This window comes from Salvia splendens, unplaced genomic scaffold (genome assembly GCF_004379255.2).
Source record: "Salvia splendens isolate huo1 unplaced genomic scaffold, SspV2 ctg632, whole genome shotgun sequence".
NCBI lineage: Eukaryota > Viridiplantae > Streptophyta > Magnoliopsida > Lamiales > Lamiaceae > Salvia > Salvia splendens.
This window is the reverse complement of record NW_024599295.1, coordinates 76-19656: the sequence shown is the minus strand read 5'-3', so window position 1 is coordinate 19656 and position 19581 is coordinate 76. Positions and strand designations below refer to the sequence as shown.

Genomic DNA, 19581 nt, shown 5'->3' with positions numbered 1-19581 from the left:
TCGTCAGTAGTTTATGCACGGAGGGCTAGTCTGGAGATTTTCTGAGGCAGAGAAGCCATCTGCGGTTATGAAAAGAAATGCTTTGTATTTCAGTTTTTAATCCTTCCCATTGACTTGGATGCTTTGTATTAATGTCATTTAAAGAAATGCTAGGCTGTTTAAAGTTTGAGTCATGAAAAGTGCATGATACAAATTTGATAAACAATGAGACTTCATTGTTGGTTCTGTAGTAGGCCAAGTGTTGTTACTTTTAAATCGCCTAAACATGGGGTAATTGGAGGGGACATCTGTCAACCATTTTTTTGACATAAATCCCTTGATTCATATGTTGCTCATGAGGGGCCACTGTAACAAACAATCAGCATTTTTTGCTCTCATAACATCGATTTTCACTTAATCCAACGGGGTGGAGTTTAAACAGCAACTCACTTGCTTGTAGACCTATGGTTTTGCGTGAGTGTTTGATTTGTTTGATCTTTGATACAGATTTTATGGAAGATGGTGTAATTATGTGGCAAGGAATATAATATAGGCGAACTGAAATATGTTTGTTTGTATGCCTAAGGAGTCAGTCCATAAACAAGTTATGTTTATTTCTTTACTTCAGAGGGAACTACTATAATTTTTGCTTATATATTTAGGATAGCATGTCCATGAGCTTTACACCTGATAACTTGAGTCTCTTGTAAGGAAAGCATGTATGAGTTCCTAGTTTATCAGTCAAGTGAGTCCATTATGAGAAGCCAAACTAATATGCAGCCGAAACTAGTGTAATGTACATATTCAGTGGGTTTTCTAATTTGCAAAAATGTCGATTTTATTTGATTTGTCCATGGAGAGTATTTGAAGAGTTGATGAGAAATGATATGATGGGAGTTTACCAGTTGGGAGTGATCATATTCCATTGAGTCAGTTGAAATTTATTTCATATTTGACACTTGTGGCTGTTACATTGTGCTCAGCACTTAATTATTTTCTCTGTTGCAGTTGCTCTGCATTTTATGTTAATTTTCTTTTGGATATTTCATTGGACATTGGCCGCCTATGTAGATACTAGTCAAAAACTTGTTTACAATTTGACTTTTATCTTGACAGCATGTGCTCTTTATTTATATCTAGAAAGATAAATCTACAACTTTTTATTCTTGTTCCTTTTATAATTCTGTTTTGTTTATGTCTCATTTTCTTCATCAATGTCGAGACATTGATAAAGAGTATAGAAGGAGATAATAAGTGGAGTATATGTTATGAAATGTTATGGTTTTAGTTTTGTGGTTTGCTGAATCAGTGGATTCAGAATTCATGTGAAATTATTGTGAATTTGTGAGACACATATTACATAGTACTACTAATGGGTTATTTAGTTCTATCTTTGTGCTAAAAAGATCAGTTTCATTTTTAACTTGAGAAGGATTGTGCTACCAAGTACTACTATTTACAGACTTGCAATAGTTGTCTATGTACTCACTTTTGGATTTATTGCATTACAGAGAATCTAGTTCCTATTCTGGCAGATCATGGTTATCACCGACCACTTTACAACCTTAAGCGCTCTCACTGGTGGACTGTTGTCGTATTCAACATATTATTTCTTATTGTTGGTCAAGCTGTTGCTGTGCTTTTGGGAAGGTTTTATTATGATAAGGGTGGGAACAGCAAATGGATGGCTACTCTTGTCCAAACAGCAGCTTTCCCTCTCCTTTTCATTCCATACCTTTTCCTCCGCTCCCCTGATGAGTCTACTAGTTTATCAGCGCCGCCTTCTACTCGCCTTATGATCATAATCTATATTGTTGTTGGGGTCATTATTGCTGGAGATAACATGTTATATTCCATTGGATTGCTATATCTATCCGCTTCTACTTATTCTCTCATCTGCGCCACACAATTAGCATTTAATGCAGTTTTTGCATTCTTCATCAACCGCCAGAAGTTCACTGTCCTAATACTGAATTCAGTGATAATTCTTTCGTTATCTGCCGCCCTGCTCGCTACCAATGATGGTTCAGATAAACCTTCAGGGGTCTCCCGGAGCGAGTATTTTCTTGGAGTTTTTACTACCCTTGCAGCCTCTGCGCTGTACTCCCTCGTGCTGTCCCTCATGCAGCTGACATTTGAAAAGGTTCTGAAGAAGGAGACTTTCTCTGTTGTTCTTGATATGCAGATATACACATCAATTGTGGCAACTTGTGTCACCGTTGTAGGCCTCTTTGCTAGTGGAGAATGGAGGACTATAAGGGGAGAAATGGACAGCTTTGGCAATGGAGAGGTTTCTTACATAATGACACTGGTGTGGACAGCCGTAGCATGGCAAATCTGTTCAGTTGGTGTTGTAGGTTTAATTTTTGTGGTATCTTCTCTGTTCTCCAATGTTATCAGCACCCTTTCTCTAGCAGTCACTCCTATTGCTTCTCTGGTTGTCTTCCACGACAAGATGAATGGGGCGAAGATAATTGCTATGTTGTTGGCCTTTTGGGGCTTTGCTTCTTACATATATCAGAACTATCTCGATGATCTTGAGGTGAGGAAGAATCAAACTGAATCTTGTGATGCCACCAACACAAGTGATCCTTGTTAACTGAAGATCTCCACTCCATACACTCAACTTTTAGGGGTTCCGATTATCAGTCAATTTCTCATTGCAAATATTACTGCTGCCAGTGATTTTGAGACAGATTTTGCAGGTTTGGAGTTGAATTGTGTTATATCGGACCAAATATTTCTGATACAAAAGTGTAGAGATATGGCTGTGATCAAGAAAGCTGTGCAATAATTCAATAATTCAAGTTATGAACATCATTTATAGTCTATGGTGAATTCTTATGCAATAATTAATTATCTTCTTGTTAATTCCAAGAGTGGACTTAGCACGAAACCCTTATTTATTATTCATAAAGTAATTAAACTCCAACTAGTTAGGTTCCGAATAATAAAACCTTGTTTCACGCTCCTATTGGGGACATTATCAAACGAGACTCCCCTCGCGTGAGTTCCTACATAATAGCAATTCTAGCACCGCTAGATATCAATCACCACCACCCAATATATCAGGCTTATTGGGTTACGAAAAACCCGCACTATTTGACAAATCAAAGTAGTGCATAATCAATATCGCATGCTCAATGCTAACGTATGTAGATTAAGAAATACATATTTATCAAGACCTCGTCTTTCAGTAGATAGCACAAAGACACGTCTTGCTGTTAGATCCGTTCAGTGTTATACCATACCAATGTCATCTTATTTCATTAAGGCTTAGAAACAATCGGACTGACATTGCAACATTTCTCGATAGGTTGTCAAAGCCTATCTTGGTTGTGAAATTCTCCTTTTTCTTTGTTTAGAACTGACCGTGTTACCTTACAGTGGACGACGCCCACAATCGGTCTACTAAAACAAAGACTTAGACTTTGTTAAGTTTCTTATACATTTAAACATGTAATAATACAACCATTAAATGTAAAACATAACAACATTATGACAAAATAATCTGTTTTATTCCTTGAAAAATAAAATAAGAGCTATAACAGTATCCAATCACTCGAAACGTGATTTCTAGTATACAAAACTATAACAATCTCTCACTTATACTCAAAACACTTTCGAGTATACAAATGTGCTAACCAACAGTCTAATTTCTCCCACTTGTACTGAAAGCGAGTTGAGGTCTTGTATGAGTCGAACTCCTATTCCTTCAACATGGCGATCAAACGGCTTTACCGCTAACGCCTTCGTGAAAGGTGACCACTTGTATGTCACCTCTCTGCACTATATCACGGATGATATGATACTTCCTCTCTATGTGTTTGCTCGCTTTGTGAGCTCTTGGTTCTTTCGAGTTTGCCACAACACCAGAATTGTCATAATAAATGGTGATGCTCTTAGGCATGTTCGAAACCACACCTAAGTTCAGAAGGAAGTTCTTAAGCCATACTGCCTCCTTTGCAGCCTCCGAAGCGGCAACATATTCAGTGTGATCAATTGTTATGGTCTATAAATTATCATATGTAATTTCGTTTTATTATTATTTAAATTAAAAAGATAAAAAATAACTATCAAAATTAGGATTTTAGAACTATTAAGATGGTGTCAATATTATTCCTTGAATATGTCAACACAATTTAATATTGACATTGTATATGTATTGTATTGATATATAAAAATAGTTATAATCATTAAAAGTTTTGAGATACTTTTTAAAAGTTAGTTATAACTATTTTTTAAGTGACATTTTTTGTGCATTGTATTGATAATCGTGGCTGAATGATCTTGTGTCTTGATTTAATGATTCAATGCCTATCATTTTTTATGTATAGTACTCCCCCCATCTCCCAAATTTTATTACAGTTTGACCGGACACGGTTTTTAAGAAATGTAATGGAAAGTGGGTTGAAAAAGTTGGTAGGATGTGGGTCCTACTTTTAAGTATTAGTTTTATAATAAAATGTAAATAACAATAAGTTAGTGGAATGTGGGTCCACTACCGAAAATGATAAAAGGTGGAATGTGACAAATTTTGTGGGACGGACGAAAATGAAAAAATGTGACAATTTCAGGGACGAAGGGAGTATATAAATACAATCCGATTGAACTAAGACGGAGTATAAATAAAATGAGCAAAAATAGTACTGTTGCAATGTTATAGTAATATACTCCTAATTAGGGCAATTTAAAGTGGTTAGCTACTCCAGACAAAAACTCATGAAACCATAAGCTTTGTGGTATGATGTTTATTCAGAAGAAAAGGCCAAAGGTTGTATATGCACAAATTAACCACAGACTATAAATGATGTTGATAACTTGAATTATTGCACAGATCTCTTGATCAGCCATATCTCTACACTTTTGTATAAGAAATATTTGGTCTGATATAACACAATCTCTAAACCTGCAAATATTGTCTCAAATATTCTATTATCTGTTAACATCTGCTGTCTCAAAATCATCGGCAGCGGTAACAAGTAGTAGTACTAATATTTTTGCAATGAGAAATTGACTAATAATTGGAACCCCTAAAAGTCGAGTTTATGGAGTGGAGATCATCAGTTAACAAGGATCACTTGTGTTGGTGGCATCACAAGATTCAGTTTGATTCATCCTAACCTCAAGATCATCAAGATAGTTCTGATATATGTAAGAAGCCAAGCCCCAAAAGGCCAACAACATAGCAATTATCTTCGCCCCATTCATCTTGTCGTGGAAGACAAGATGAATGGGGCGAAGACCCGCAGGTCCTACACAACAAATATGATATTGATTAATTAAGCTCGAATAAACTCATATGTTTATCTCCTTATTGATGTAGTTTACGCCGACGAAGCCGAAAACGTTGAATTTATCGGAATGGTTTGAAATTCGCACGGAGACTTAAAACTTGAAATTCGCATGGTGCACATTTGAAGTTATTTTAGACACAGTCACAATCGCTACTTTCGGGATCATTGCTATCATCTGCTGCATAGAAGGAAGATTACCAACTGTATCTATATATTTAGAGAGAGTGACATGGAAGCATTCCTCTACACATGGAGGAAACAAGACCCCGCCAAGGTAGAGTGAGAGATGATTTTTGTTGTGCGGGACTTGAGAGCCTATGTTGGGCTCAAGTTCGATTTGGAGGGCGAGGAGAAGCTTGGAAGACGTGTGTTGTGGCTGAAGTTTGTGAACTCCTTTCTTGATGAGATCAAATGATTCCAATATAATTTTGGTTTATTAAATTTGGATTTGATTCCTAGTTTGTGATCTCCTTATTGATGTAGTCTAAGATGATGATACCAAAAACGTTGAATTTGTTCGAATGACTTTAAATTTGCACACGGACTTAAAATTTGAAATTCGCACGGTGCAAATTTCAAATCATTCTGACACAATTATTGTTTTCTTCATAATTGCTATCTATCTAGCTAGCTGTATCAAATCATTCTGACACAATTATTGTTTTCTTTCCTTGTTTTTCTATGTTTGTAGTCGCATGGATATAGTTTTATGGTCTTATAATTTTATTATGTCGAATCGATCTTGTTGCATTTTCTTAATTTTAGGAGTTATTGGTTAATGTGTTTAATTGGAGAGAGAAAATGTGTGTGTAAGTATTAAAATAGAGAGAGAAAGAGAGATGAATATTATAATAGGAGGGGGGAAAAGTGGTTGGGTATATTAATTGGAGAGAGAACGACAAACTAAAAAGGAAAATGCATCATCTTAAGTGAGACGGAGGGAGTAGTACAACGTATTTATTTTATTTTATGAAATACTTTATGGATGAGTGCTCTTGTTGAATACTCCTTACAGAGCTTCTCCATCCATGTTCCCGGACTCATATTTATTCATTTTTAATTTTCTACTCTTCCGCAAGAGCACAACATCTACATTCATACTCTTCCCACCATTCTATTATTTAATTTAAATACTTCAGTTATTAAAAATATTTCCACATATTAAAATGCATGCAAAATACTCGGAATACTATTACAAATTACAAAAAATTAAAAAGTACATAATTAAAATCCTAAAAAATTAAATTTACATAATTAAAATCATAAAAATTGAGGTTGAGAGAGTTGTTCGGTGTAGTGTGATTTTTTGTGTTGAAGTGAGGGGTATTTAGACACGAAAGTGTGAATTTTGGGATTAAAAGAATGAAAAAATAAATTAAAAGTGTAGAAAAAATGGATATATTTTATTGGGATGAAAATCTGCAAGTGTGAACTATTCATATTTAAAAAAAAATAATACACCAACAGCCAACCAAAGCATGCCATGTCGGTTGCTCATGCTCTTGCCGTCGGCACGACGGTGCTCTTCGCCAAGAGCACGTCCGTGCCGACGGCAAGAGTACAACGGTGAGCACGACTCTTGCCGTGCTGTCGGCATGACGGATGCTCTTGCGGAAGAACACCGTGGTGGATGCTCTAATGTTGCAATGCAATGGAATGCAAACAATATTCTATGAGAATCAGACCCTTTCAAGATTAATTTTGTTGATTTGAAATATGGATTCTTCTACTTCATTCTTTAATACTCCCTCCGTCCCTAAAAATTTGTCACCTATTTCCATTTCCTTTTGTCCTTAAAAGGTGACAACAACGAGTCTACTCTAGTGACGAGCAGGTCTCAAACTCCCATGGTACCCATGGGAGGTGGATGAGGTCCGATGGCCGGGTACTACAACATGTACCCTTGGTAGCAGATTATGTCCGGGATGGCAGTCGGGGTTAGTATGCCGGGATGGGAGGGGATGCAGGGCGGGCAGGAGATGTCGGGCGAGCAGGGGATGCATGGCAGGCAAGCGATGTCGGGTGGGCAGGGGGTACCGGGGATGCAACCCGGGATGCAGATGATGCCGGGGTGGGCAGCCGGGATGCAGATGATGCCGGGGTGGCAGCCGGGGATGCAGCCCGGGATGCAAGGGACGCCGGGAGGGGACAATGTCTATCGTCCCAGTCTTGATTTTTTTACTGCTTCTTCGCACACATCGACCCCAGCGGAGACGCAGTTCACTGGGCGTGACACTTTCTCCTTAGAGGAGTTGGGGATAGATCTCGAGGATGCGGACACTCCCGTTCAAACGGGGGGAGTAGGGCGGGGTCGGGGCGCACCGATGAAGAAGAAGGGCAAGGGGAAAGGCAAAAGGGTGGTCGGCGAGTCGTCGCAGCCGGCTGATGACGGCAGCCCGGCACGGAGGAAGTGGACGGATGCGGAGAACTTCGCGCTGTCCAAGGCTTGGGTGAGTGTTTGCGATGATCCCCTCCATTCGAACAATTATAGGATCGTCAACTTGTGGTCTAAAATATCAGCAGCCTACAAGACATTTTGCCCGGGGGGAGACCACACAGTGGGGAGGAGTGCCGGAAGGGGTGGGACCGAATCAGAGCTGCGGTCTCCCGATTTTCGGGCTTGTTCACCAACGCCCTCCGCATGCAGACCAGTGGCCAAATTGACGAGGACTGCAGGAGGATAGCGGAGAATGCCTTCCCCGTGCCCGGGCTTTATAAGGAGTTCAGCTACTGGAACTGCTATGAGGTGCTGATGGACTTCGAGAAGTTTCAGGAAGGTGTCGATGTTGGCTGGCCGAAGAAGCAACGACTGAACTATGCCGGTGATTAGTGCTGATGATGTGGCAGGAGGAGTTTTTAGTGCTGATGATGTGGCAGAAGGAGTTTGTGGCTAGCCTATGGCTGGCCTATTACCATTGTGGATGCTTTTAGATTATTGAATTGGTCCAAAAGAGCAGCCCAAATTAAATGAGAGGTCCCCCTTCTCACTTCACTTCTTCTCTCTCACTCAAATCCCGAAATCAGGAAAATCCCTTCTTCTCTCACGGTGATTCAGCGCCGCCGCAGCACTGCCGCTACCCCTCCCAGCCCTCAGAGTTCACCAACCTGCCTTGGTCTGGATTCACACCAACCTGCCACTTTCCCTAATATTATCATTTTTTTCACTTTTAAATACCTCAAATCGCAACAAAATAAAATTCACCCCAAGTACTCTCCATTCTGATTATCTCTCTCAAATATGTCCGACCAACAACCCCACACACAACTCTGGCGGCTGGGGACAGTGGAGCACGCACTACAAAATATTCACTAATTAGTGACGGGTATTTCCGTCACTAATAAGTCCGTGCGAATGAGTTCGATCCCAAATCGCGTTTCGCATGTACCGTGCGAATTTCAAATCATTCTGACACTTTTGCCCGATTTCTACATTGAAACTGCATCAGGGTAGTGGAAATAATATTAGTTGAGAGTGGGGTCCACATTATTGTAATGGTATAAGTTGTAAATAAAATGATGTGTAGAGGTAATATGTTATTTGACATTTTCAAAATTAGAAAGTTTATACTCCCTTCGTCCTACTTTAGGAGTCCCGGTCACTTTTGCGCACTCGTTTAAAATGATACTTAATAAATAATTAAAGTATAGAAATGGTAAAGTAAGAGAGAAAATAATGTTAATAAGAGTCTTCTCAAGATTATTCTATATCTTAGTTTATCATTTCTCCACTGTAACTATTTATTATCATTTTTATAAAATGTGTGCACAAAAGTGACTGGAACTCCTAAAGTGGGATGGAGGGAATACTTTTCAGGGATGGACGAAAAAAGAAATAGTGCATACTCTTTGGGGACAAAGAGAGTATGTTATACTTAATTATCTTAAATTAATTGTTCTACATAAATTAAAAAATAATAGAAACAACAAAAGTAAACAAGTAAAGAATGAATACGAAAATAATACTCTCGACAAACAAGGGAAGAATGAATAGAAAAAATAAAGGAAGGTTATAGGTAGTAGTATTGAAATTTGTGGCCCCTGACCATAGGTTTAATTGTAAGATGAGAAACTGTATAAAAAAAAGGTTAAAGGGCGCTTTCAAATCAGCTGTATCCGATGATTTGAAATACTGTCGGCAAACACAAATACAATTCAAAGCTCAATAAAAATATATGTTTCGCATAAACCAATGTATTGGTTCTCCTTTTTAGCAAGCGGAATCTCCCGACCACTGCTGTGACTGAGACTTGAGGTCGACATCGACTATCTCGTCTTGCTCCGTTGATGACACAGTTTCTATCCCTAGGAGGGCTTCAACGATCTTCTCGAATAGTTCCTGTTTGTATTACATGCAAACCCATATCATTTAGCACATTGAGTTGCACAAATGATTTGCAATGTACTTATATGTTACCTTTATATTGAAGTCAGTCTTTGCACTTGTTTCAATAAACATGACACCAAAATCACGAGCTTTCGCTTCTCCTTCCGCGATTGAAATTAGCCTGTTACAGTTATCAAATGTTGGATCACTTGTGGCTTAATATGATTACTTAAAGCAGTAACTTTGCAACCTCGTACTCTATATTTTGTATGTTGATTACAAATTATTTTAAACTATTAATCCTACACCAATCAGATCTATGAAAAAAGCATATTCCAATCTACTCATCAATATTGGTAATTTTGATAAATACTCTTGATCTATTTTAGTAAAATATAGGTTTTGCTTAAGTGGAACGTCCTTGTATAGATGAATTAAAATGAAAGACAATGACCAAAGCTTGAAGGAATCCCACCCATACAAAACTAAGAAATATAATATGGAGTCCCTTATATAGCCTGGTAAAGATATTCTGAATATTTCATTTCCAGCAGTATCCCTAAACATGAATACATCGGAAGATTATTCCTATAGCAGAGTGGGACTACGAATCACATACAATTTCACTTTCACTATACTTCGAAAACTCAAATATGATCAACTACAATTCCTAAACATGGTTTTTCCAAGGTGCACTAGTGGCATAGGAACATACTGAGTATTTTTTTTGGCACATGGTTTCCAAGAGAATGTAGTTAATAAATCGTGTTCATGAAATCATCGAAGCATATCTTACCATAGCTGCAAACGTACAGTAGTCTGGTCTTCAATATTAATTATCTTTGAAAGAAAATCAACACCAATCGTTGCCTGAACAAAGCAAATGGCAAAATAGAATGGCAAAATAGAATACTCTTGTCAGAAATGTTAAACGATAAACTTTATAAAGATGTGATTCCGCAGCCGATAAGTATCATTGAATATGGCGTGTACAAACCGAGTGATGATACTCGTTTTTCCGATGGATTGATCTCCTAGGAACACTAGTTTGTATTTGTCGAGGGCTGAAACTGAAGCCATGCGTCAAATCAAGTCAACCCAAACAATCTAATGGCACCACACCTCTTTTGAATTTAAATCAACGAAAAAAGGAATTGTGTTCTCCTTTCAGACTCGCATCACGGACAAAAATATGGTTTAACAAATCAATATATATAGTGATCAAAACTGAACCAAGTTTAAATGTATAACCATTACCAAATTTAGGAGCTGGCAGCGACTCATCATCTGACTCATCATCAATTGGTCAAGGAAGCAGATCAGGTTGATTGAATGGTTGCTGGTGGTGGTGTCGTGGTACCTGGTTGTGGCGGCGGAGAGCGAGTGACAGAGAGAACATAGAACAGCCAAAAACAGCACTCCTATAGTAGTATTACAATTTGAATGAAAAAGAGTAACACTTTTGCATATATATACTTTCTCATCTGTTTTAATGTAAATTCTCAAAGCTGATTATTCCAGGCCAAGGCAGCAACAAGTTACCATCAAATTTGTGAGCAAGCTGGAAACTGACCTTCAGCTCCATAATTCAACACTCCCTTGTTAATAATTATTATAAGTACATGGTAAAGACATAGATAGCTTTAATAACATTCATTCACCACAAATCACTGGTCTAATTTTGTTTCATAAACTCTACGAGGTAACTGGAAAAATGAGAAAGTCCTACAATCTAACTTTAGATACATGTAGAATGATCTCCTCAAATCAAACACCTTCATTTGAAGCTGTCGAACATGATTTTGTTAATTCTGTTAATGCCTATGTCAGATATAGGCTCAATTGGCTGCTCGTCATCATCTACTAAAGGAACATTGCTCACCATTTCCCTACTAAATTCATCTGCAATTAGGGCAGAAGTGAAAAGGTTACTATCTTTGATGCTACATGAGAACACATTTTTATCAATCCTTATTGATGATAGAGAACATCATGAGTACAGTGTAAGAAAAGACCTAGGAAGTCTATTTACCAAACATTATATTTAAGGAGGTAGGAGGAGGAGTTGCCATAAAATTCATGCCAATATAAAATGTGATGGCCAGCACAATCGTCACCATCACGTAAGTTGGCACCGCCAAAGCCCAATACCTGAAAAAGTTTTCAAGATATCACTACAAGGCATGTACTGCTATACAGAAGACATTAACCAAGGTAATGTAGCCATAACGTGTAATTCATCGATTCCATTGCTAAACCCCTCAATCTGATAGCTTTAAGTTTGTAGAGGAAACTCGATTTATGTTTCTACTATGTTTGACCTGCACTCTATCATAACTTATTGAGAAACAAAGTATAGAACTTAACAAGATTAGAGGAATTTTGTTCATCTTAGTTGCCTTAAAATTTTCCATGACAATTGCAGGAGTAAGCATATTATTTGCATTTTAGAGAGAATCCGCATCAAAGGCAAGCAAGCATATGAAAACACGAACCTGCTTGGATAGTAATAGATCCCAATAGAATGCAACCAATGGTCAGGAACATACGCCCACACGATGAATATGACTGTTACGCGAGAAAAAATAACTTCTTAGCTGCTATTCTAATTATCTAATCATCAAGATTCTGCAAGCTCAACATGAGAACTACACACGAATACTTATCATATCATCTTCGCATCTTCAATCACAGTCCCATATAATCCATCTACATATATGTTCCGCCAATCAATCCAATGACGCTTTATCATTAATATGCTTCAATAATGTCCAGCAGATTAAAACTCTAGTGACAATATACATCATAGTTTACAATTCCAAAGGTATTTCACAAGCCCTAAAAATTAATCACGAATTAATCCTACATAACAGTCGTATTCACACGATTCAAAGGTAAATTAGGAACGATAAGCACAAATTGAGAACAATGCACAATCAACGTAACAATACTAACCATGGAAATAGAGTGGGTGATTGGAAAGGAGAAGATGAATCGGACCTGTAAAAACAACGGTGGTGATGGATCCGACGAATCCATAAACCTCAGAAAGCTTGGGGCCGTGCTCACCGGAGACGCCTAATTCGGTCTGGGACCGGTGGTCGGCGTCGGAGAAGGAGACGTTGGCCGCCCGGGTCTTGGAGAAGCTCAGAATCCGTCGTGGGCTATTGACAGAGCAACGCTCTTCCATCCTAATTTTGGTTGCTGTGATAAAAACGTTAACCTATAAAACCCGACTTCAGTATCACACAAAGTAGAATCTTCAGAAGCTCAACAGAATAAGGGAAGGAAACTTAAAAAACGCTAAAATGCAACTATAAAGTATTAATAATGATATCTTAATTACAAAGGTTACAGTTGGCATTGCCATATGCTATACAAATCGGAGGCGCTCCTAGATATAGATCTCCACTTATTTCCCTCTCTTTCTTCCAACTCTTCGCAACAATTTGGTGAGTCCCAGATCTTTCTTTTTCTCATCTATCCTTTATAGATAAGGGACTGCGTTTCATTTATAATATTGGTGATTGGATTAGATCACGTAGAAATTTGAAGTAAGTTGGATAGAACGAGTATGAGATTTATGTTGATCTTTTCCTCCTGTTTGGTATCTTTTTGACATTCTATTTTGCTTATTTTTGAGCTATCATACCCTTTTTCTATTGTTTGGTGAATAATTTGAGCAATGGCTGATTTGATCTCACAATCTATTATGCGGTTGGTGAAACTCCAGATCGCGGGAAAATGGATTATCCTCATTGTCTATCTTTTTAGTTGCTTGGCAGATTTCGGTGAATTTGTAGTCAATTGAAAGATTGGATCTTTTTTTATTTATTATGTTGGTGAGACGATTTTCTATTTGATTCTGGACTCCCTTTGATGAGATATCATCTTCTTCCATACTTTTATGTGCTATTGTTTTAAATTAGGCCTTTTTCTATGTGGATTTGATTCCGAAAGAATGTACTTTGATGCACAATGCCACTGTTTAAAGGATCCAAACCAAATGCGTATTCCATGCATTCGAGTTTACTTTTGCTTTCTGTCTTTATTGTTTTCATATTGGATAAACATATTTGAACCTATATTATTGTAAGACTAGTTTTTTTCTATAGATTTTACCTTCTTCAATCATAAAGATCTTCATAGTTGGGCTACATGCTGATAATGGCATCTGAAGTTAAGCCTACATGAATTAAGTTTTCTTTGTGTATAATGCTAAGTTGTGACCGTGATTAAAAATGGTTGATCTCTCCATTCTTCGTAAAGTATTTTGTTTGTTGTCCATGCTTTTACATGTGCTGTTTCCAGAATGTAATGAAGTACATGATGTTGAGATCTCAAAAATTAGAAAATTTCTGCAAGAAAGTGGTGCTGCTTTTTGTTTCAGCTTTAATCTATCAATCCAACTACTTACAAATTTTCCGATTCTTGCTTTCTTTGGCTTCTCTCATGTACTCCAATAAGAGCATGAATCTAACTGCTATTAGCATATTTGCTTGTCTTTCAGATAATTTACTAGGATTTCTGCGGCTGCTATGGGGACTGTTGTGGATGCTGCAAACAAGGTATTTTCTTTCAATCTGGTTGGTTGTCATTCTTGAGAACCCTTTCTTTCGATCTGCATTCAAGACAGCTAACTAAGAAGAGCAGTTTTAATAGATATTTGGATCTTCTATTGCATGATACTCACACATTATTTGTTCAGGAAGCAAATGGAAGAGCATCAATCAACAAGAAGGTGACCGTTGTGTTTGTTTTGGGTGAGTTAGTACTTTCCTTTCCAAAAACTTTCTGTGCATTATTTGTCTTGCTCCCACTTGTAGTTTCAGTGACTCTCATTTATTTAAAACCTTTTTTCCAGTGAGATCTATATAGATGTTATCCTGATACATACATGCTTTTTCTCTTTAAACTCGAGCAGGTGGCCCAGGCAGTGGTAAGGGCACGCAGTGTGCAAACATCGTCGAACATTTTGGTTATACTCACCTGAGTGCAGGTGATCTTCTCCGAGCAGAGATTAAATCTGGTTCTGAGAATGGGTAAAGCTTTTTTTCTAGCTCAAGCACTATTTATTTATGTGGGTTGTCTTTTATACGGGCAGAAGAAAAGGTGTTTTTACAGAAGAAGAGTTGCTTTGTCTTTCCTAATTGCTCATTTGCTCATCTTGATATTGCATGGAGTCCTTAGGTTTCTGGTTAACCATGGACCTTGATTTAAGATTGTGGTTGGCTCATTAACACTGCAATGAACTAATAATATAATCACTTTCTTAAAAGAATGCATTTGTCTCAAGGCATAACTGTTTTCTTTGTTTTCATCTTACAATTTCTATGGTTACCTGTAGGACCATGATTCAAAACATGATCAAGGAGGGAAAAATTGTACCTTCAGAGGTCACAATCAAGCTTCTTAAACGAGCAATAGAGGAAAACAGAAATGACAAGTTTCTTATTGATGGTTTCCCACGTAATGAGGAGAATCGTGCAGCATTTGAGTCTGTAGTAAGTTTTATGTTTACTATATAAGTATATTGTTTATATGATTGCTGTTTTCCTTGCATTAGAATTTGGCATGCTAATATGAGATGGTTTACAACATTCCAAAAGCAAGTAATGCATCTTATGATTGTTCATTGGCTGTTCGATCTGCATGTTACAGCTTGCCTTTTCTTTCCACAGACAGGCGTTCAGCCAGAATTTGTACTTTTCTTCGACTGCTCAGAGGAAGAAATGGAAAAACGCTTGCTGGGTAGAAACCAGGTTACATATTTGATTAGTGTCCCAATCATCTTTCTTCTTCTAGTGGTGTCTATACATCTTCACTCCTTTTTTTCATTTTTCTTCCTGTATAGGGTAGGGAGGATGATAATATTGAGACAATCAGGAAGAGATTTAAGGTCTACCTGGAATCTAGTCTCCCAGTTATTGAATATTACAGTGCAAAAGGAAAGGTTAAGAAGGTAATTTAATCACCATTTGCACCTTTATTTGTATAGTCAGAAGAAGCCAAATATAACACTCGATGTTTCCTTGGAAGTAGATTGATGCCACAAGACCAGTTGGAGAAGTTTTTGAGGCCGTCAAAGCAATTTTCATGACGGTAAGCAATTATTGTTCTTCCAGGGATCGGTGCATAAAAGTGATGTTCGTACTGTTTCTGGTTTGGGAGGTCAGATGAGTTGCATCCATATACTCCTATGTAATAAATTTTCTTTCGCTCGACACAGGTTGTTGCTTAAATTTGCGACTTCACTCATCATTTTGCACCAGATATCAGTGTAGGTAATGATCTACTAACTGCTGGATATACTGCAATTTGTGATTAGTCAGTCATTGTGTTATTATGTATTTTGGTGCAACGGTTAATTAACCTTGCTCAAAGTTTTATTGGTTTTCTTGGGCAGGCACTGGATTTCTTCCCCTGAGGTGGAGGAGGGTTTACATTTTTACTTTTATTTCGATTGTAATGTAGTGAGGTTTTCTTGCCTCTATATTGTTTTACCATAGTGTCTCAACGATGTTATTGCCTCTATATATGCTCATATATATCTAATATACGAACGACTGAATTCTTCTATGTTTTCATATTTCTTAGTAATAAGATTACACTTTATTTTCAAATAAAGTGTAATCTAAGGTGCCTAAAATATGACTAATCATATAAGGGATGACAAAGATGTGATGGTGATGTTGTCACATCTCATGCTCTAGATCTCCACCTATGATATTAGAGTATATTGATACTAGTATAACACACCTTGACCATCCATATGATTAGAATATATACAAAATCAAGACGACCAACAATCATAGAATTATTTAATTGCAGAGAGTTATTTGATTATTTTCGACAATTATATACTTAGGATCTGCCACTAATTGAAGTCTTCATATATGGTCTGGACTCTGGATCCATACATAATTAACCGCATATAGGGATGTCAATCAGGCCAGCCCACCGGGTTTCGGGCGAACCCTATTCGAATTAGAGTCAAACAAATAGAACAATAGAAATTTTATCGGGTTTCCGGGCCAGTCCATCGGGTTTTCGGGTCTGGCCCTAACGGTTTGCGGGTAAATCGAGTGCGGGCTAATCGAGCTGTAATTTTATCGAGCTGGAAATTTTCAACCCTAACCCTATAAATTTGGCGGGCTATTCGGGCCGGCCCATGCCCTAACCGCATATATTGTGTGAATTTACACTATGATGATTAAGATCGGGAACAAAAACACGAATAGACTAAGGTCTTATCAAATCATAAACCCAATAATCATAATAACAAATCTCCAAATTGTAAATAGTAACTAAGGTTAGTGATCAAGATATAACTAATCTTAAATGTATAACTAGAGAACAAATCTTAGCCACACATCTTAATGAAACAAATATTATTTATTTTAATAATACAAAATAGGCCAAGGGTATTTTTGGAAATTACATTATGAAATTTAAATTATGGGATCAAATTACGGTTTTCATTCTCTCCTTCCAAATCTGCGATCAAAATCTCTTTCGATTTTCTTTGATCACTTCATTCAAATCTGATGTATTTCATTCCTTGTCGATAGCAATTCTATACACAATCTATTCCATTCAATCAAAATTTGGAACAAAAATTGGTAAAAAATCGGAAATTGATCGATTCAGCAGGGGCTGATTTGATCGGGATTGAGCTTAGCTCTGCAAACAGGGCAAATGGAGTTTTTAGTGAGCCACGCGTCGTCGCATTCTAGATGGAAGTCGTGGTTGCAACCGGGAACCATCCTGGCCGGTTGCTCGGGCTTGATTTCGTCTAAGCAGATGGCGCAGTCGGTGTCCATGACCAGATCTTTGCCGGTCACCTTGGGGAGCTTCTGGAGATCGGAGGCGGAGAGGCCTCTGTTTTGGGCGGGCTTTACCGGCGTGCGGAAATGGTGCACGTGCTCAGCCTCGATGCTTCCGCGCGCAGAGTAGCAAAGCAAGCAGATGTATATGAGGAAAATGACGCTCATTCTTTAGCATAAGTTGTTTGGTTTTGAGTTGTGTTAACCAATTTATTCTGACAAAATTAATGATTTGAGATCATTTATGTGTTGTGATCTCCGCCGATTTTGATTAATTTTGAAATGTGTGTGTTGAGAGACTTGGAGTTATTTGAAGCTCTTTATATCGGATTTGGAGTTGGGAATTTTTTTTGTGGAATGTGACGATTGTAAATGAGATCTTTATGTGTCATCACTTGGATTATTTAAATTCCTAGAATATCTTCCTTAGTTTTCCACGTTTAGTATGTTTACAAGTCTGGAAACGTGATCAAATCTGAAAACAGTTAAAAGGTACTAATATACCCCAAAGCAGTTCCAAACATCCATGAGAGTTGTGGGATTTGAAAGATAATCAATTAAAAGATAATCTAACCAATAATTAACTTGGTGGAGTATAATATATTTGAAATTGGAAAAGTTTTATAGGGGAAAAAGAAAAGGAAAAAAAAAGAATCTATAGCAGATGGTACATGATGTAGGATATGAATATATCATGATTTTACTTCACTATTGTTAACAAAATACATCACTGCATGATTTTACTTCACTCTTGTTTACAAAACACATCACACTTATTATGATTTTACTTCATTGTTGTTTACAAAACACATCACTCTTATTATGATTTTACTTCACTGTTGTTTACAAAAACACATCACTCCTAGTATAATTTTACTTCACTCTTGTTTACAAAACACATCACTCTTATTCTGATTTTACTTCACTCTTGTTTACAAAACACATCACTCTTATTCTCATTTTACTTCACTCTTGTTTATAAAACACATCACTCTTATTCTGATTTTACTTCACTCTTGTTTACAAAACACATCACTATTCGCATGATTTTACTTCACTCTTGTTTACAAAACACATCACTCTTATTCTGATTTTACTTCACTCTTGTTTACAAAACACATCACTCTTAGCATGGTTTTACTTCACTGTTGTTTACAAAACACATCACGAAGAGTATGATTTTACTTCACTGTTGTTTACAAAACACATCACTCTTAGTATGATTTTACTTCACTGTTGTTAACAAAACACATCACTATTAGAATAAAGTAGTTGATCTATGCTATAATTATGAAATAAAACGTGGTGGTTGTGAATTGTGATGAGAGGATTTGATTGAACAAAATGATTAATTCGAAATTAGCATCTTTCGTTTCTACTGATGGAACAATTTGTTTTCTTATAATATGATACAGCAACGATAAATACAAATAGGGTGTTAATCTTCAATGAACAAGAAGATCTAACAAATCAATCAACATAAAACTAGCTAGTGGAATTGCCCTTTGGTTTCCTTCTTGGCTTGAGGCATCTCACTCTTTCTGGATACAACGGATTTTGCAGAAACATGAAATTGCAGAAAACATGAAATTACAGAAAAACACAAATTTTGATCCAAAATCCAAATGAGAAAATCTCACAGAAGGTGAAAGAATTTACTAGGAAGCACAAACAACCATCTTCCACCACAAAATCTTCATAATCAAATCCTTAATTTCAGCATCAATGGCCGCATTTGCAGCAGCGAGATCTTCATCCAGAAACAAGTCCCAATGCCCATCCCACTTGATGAAGAACTCAGTATCCTTGAAAATACTTGACCTGTGCACATCTCCGCCGGAGTAAACAATAATCCCCATCCACCAATTCGTACTTCTCCTTGGAGTCTTCCGTGGGTGGAAACCGCAATGAATTGGATCAAGCAGTTGCCGAAGTAATTCTCTGGAAGGGGCGGATTAAGTCGTTGCCAGCAATTCACCGGAGAGCCAAAGTATTGGGTCTCATCGTCGCTTTCCCCGCCGCACTTGTTTAGGCAGCTCCACAGATAAGCGCACGCCACCTAATTTTGGCAATCAATTGCCATTATACCCCCGCCTTGTTATTATGGACTAAATTTGTGATTTAGAGAACTAATTTCTTCTTAAATTAGAAAATT

The 19581-nt window shown here is 37.4% G+C and overlaps 4 protein-coding genes and 1 long non-coding RNA gene across 7 annotated transcripts; 2 read left to right on the top strand and 3 right to left on the bottom strand.

Moving 5' to 3' along the window:
* The first annotated feature begins 370 nt into the window (after positions 1–370).
* LOC121790822 (probable purine permease 11) lies at positions 371–2850 on the top strand. Its single transcript, XM_042188932.1, has 2 exons — positions 371–453; positions 1491–2850. Exons 1-2 carry the CDS (start codon positions 444–446, stop codon positions 2576–2578), a joined length of 1098 nt encoding a protein of 365 aa, XP_042044866.1. The 5' UTR covers positions 371–443; the 3' UTR covers positions 2579–2850.
* Positions 2851–9239: 6389 nt separating this feature from the next.
* Positions 9240–11266, bottom strand: LOC121790825. The gene is made up of 3 exons (XR_006048423.1): positions 10397–11266; positions 9691–9781; positions 9240–9612 (listed from the first exon to the last, which is right to left on the bottom strand). It is a non-coding gene; the product is annotated as an uncharacterized LOC121790825 (long non-coding RNA).
* Positions 11267–11277: 11 nt separating this feature from the next.
* LOC121790824 (phosphatidylinositol N-acetylglucosaminyltransferase subunit P-like) lies at positions 11278–13053 on the bottom strand. 2 transcript variants are annotated; one of them, XM_042188935.1, is made up of 5 exons: positions 12947–13053; positions 12601–12823; positions 12096–12168; positions 11633–11751; positions 11278–11502 (listed from the first exon to the last, which is right to left on the bottom strand). In XM_042188935.1, the coding sequence occupies exons 1-5, from the start codon at positions 12968–12970 to the stop codon at positions 11378–11380; spliced, it is 564 nt and encodes a 187-aa protein (XP_042044869.1). In that variant the 5' UTR covers positions 12971–13053; the 3' UTR covers positions 11278–11377. The 2 variants fall into 2 exon arrangements, with proteins under 2 accessions (XP_042044869.1, XP_042044870.1); XM_042188936.1 differs by having other exon boundaries at positions 12956–12985.
* Positions 12931–16179, top strand: LOC121790823 (UMP-CMP kinase 3-like). Of its 2 annotated transcripts, none has more exons than XM_042188933.1 (10): positions 12931–13052; positions 14111–14168; positions 14309–14363; positions 14525–14642; positions 14948–15104; positions 15282–15362; positions 15455–15562; positions 15643–15702; positions 15830–15884; positions 16007–16179. In XM_042188933.1, exons 2-9 carry the CDS (start codon positions 14139–14141, stop codon positions 15839–15841), a joined length of 621 nt encoding a protein of 206 aa, XP_042044867.1. In that variant the 5' UTR covers positions 12931–13052; positions 14111–14138; the 3' UTR covers positions 15842–15884; positions 16007–16179. The 2 variants fall into 2 exon arrangements, with proteins under 2 accessions (XP_042044867.1, XP_042044868.1); XM_042188934.1 differs by having other exon boundaries at positions 12941–13052; positions 14091–14168.
* Positions 16180–17246: 1067 nt separating this feature from the next.
* On the bottom strand, positions 17247–19285 carry LOC121790826 (E3 ubiquitin-protein ligase ATL23-like). Its single transcript, XM_042188937.1, has 2 exons — positions 19086–19285; positions 17247–17538 (listed from the first exon to the last, which is right to left on the bottom strand). Exons 1-2 carry the CDS (start codon positions 19283–19285, stop codon positions 17247–17249), a joined length of 492 nt encoding a protein of 163 aa, XP_042044871.1.
* Positions 19286–19581: the final 296 nt, after the last annotated feature.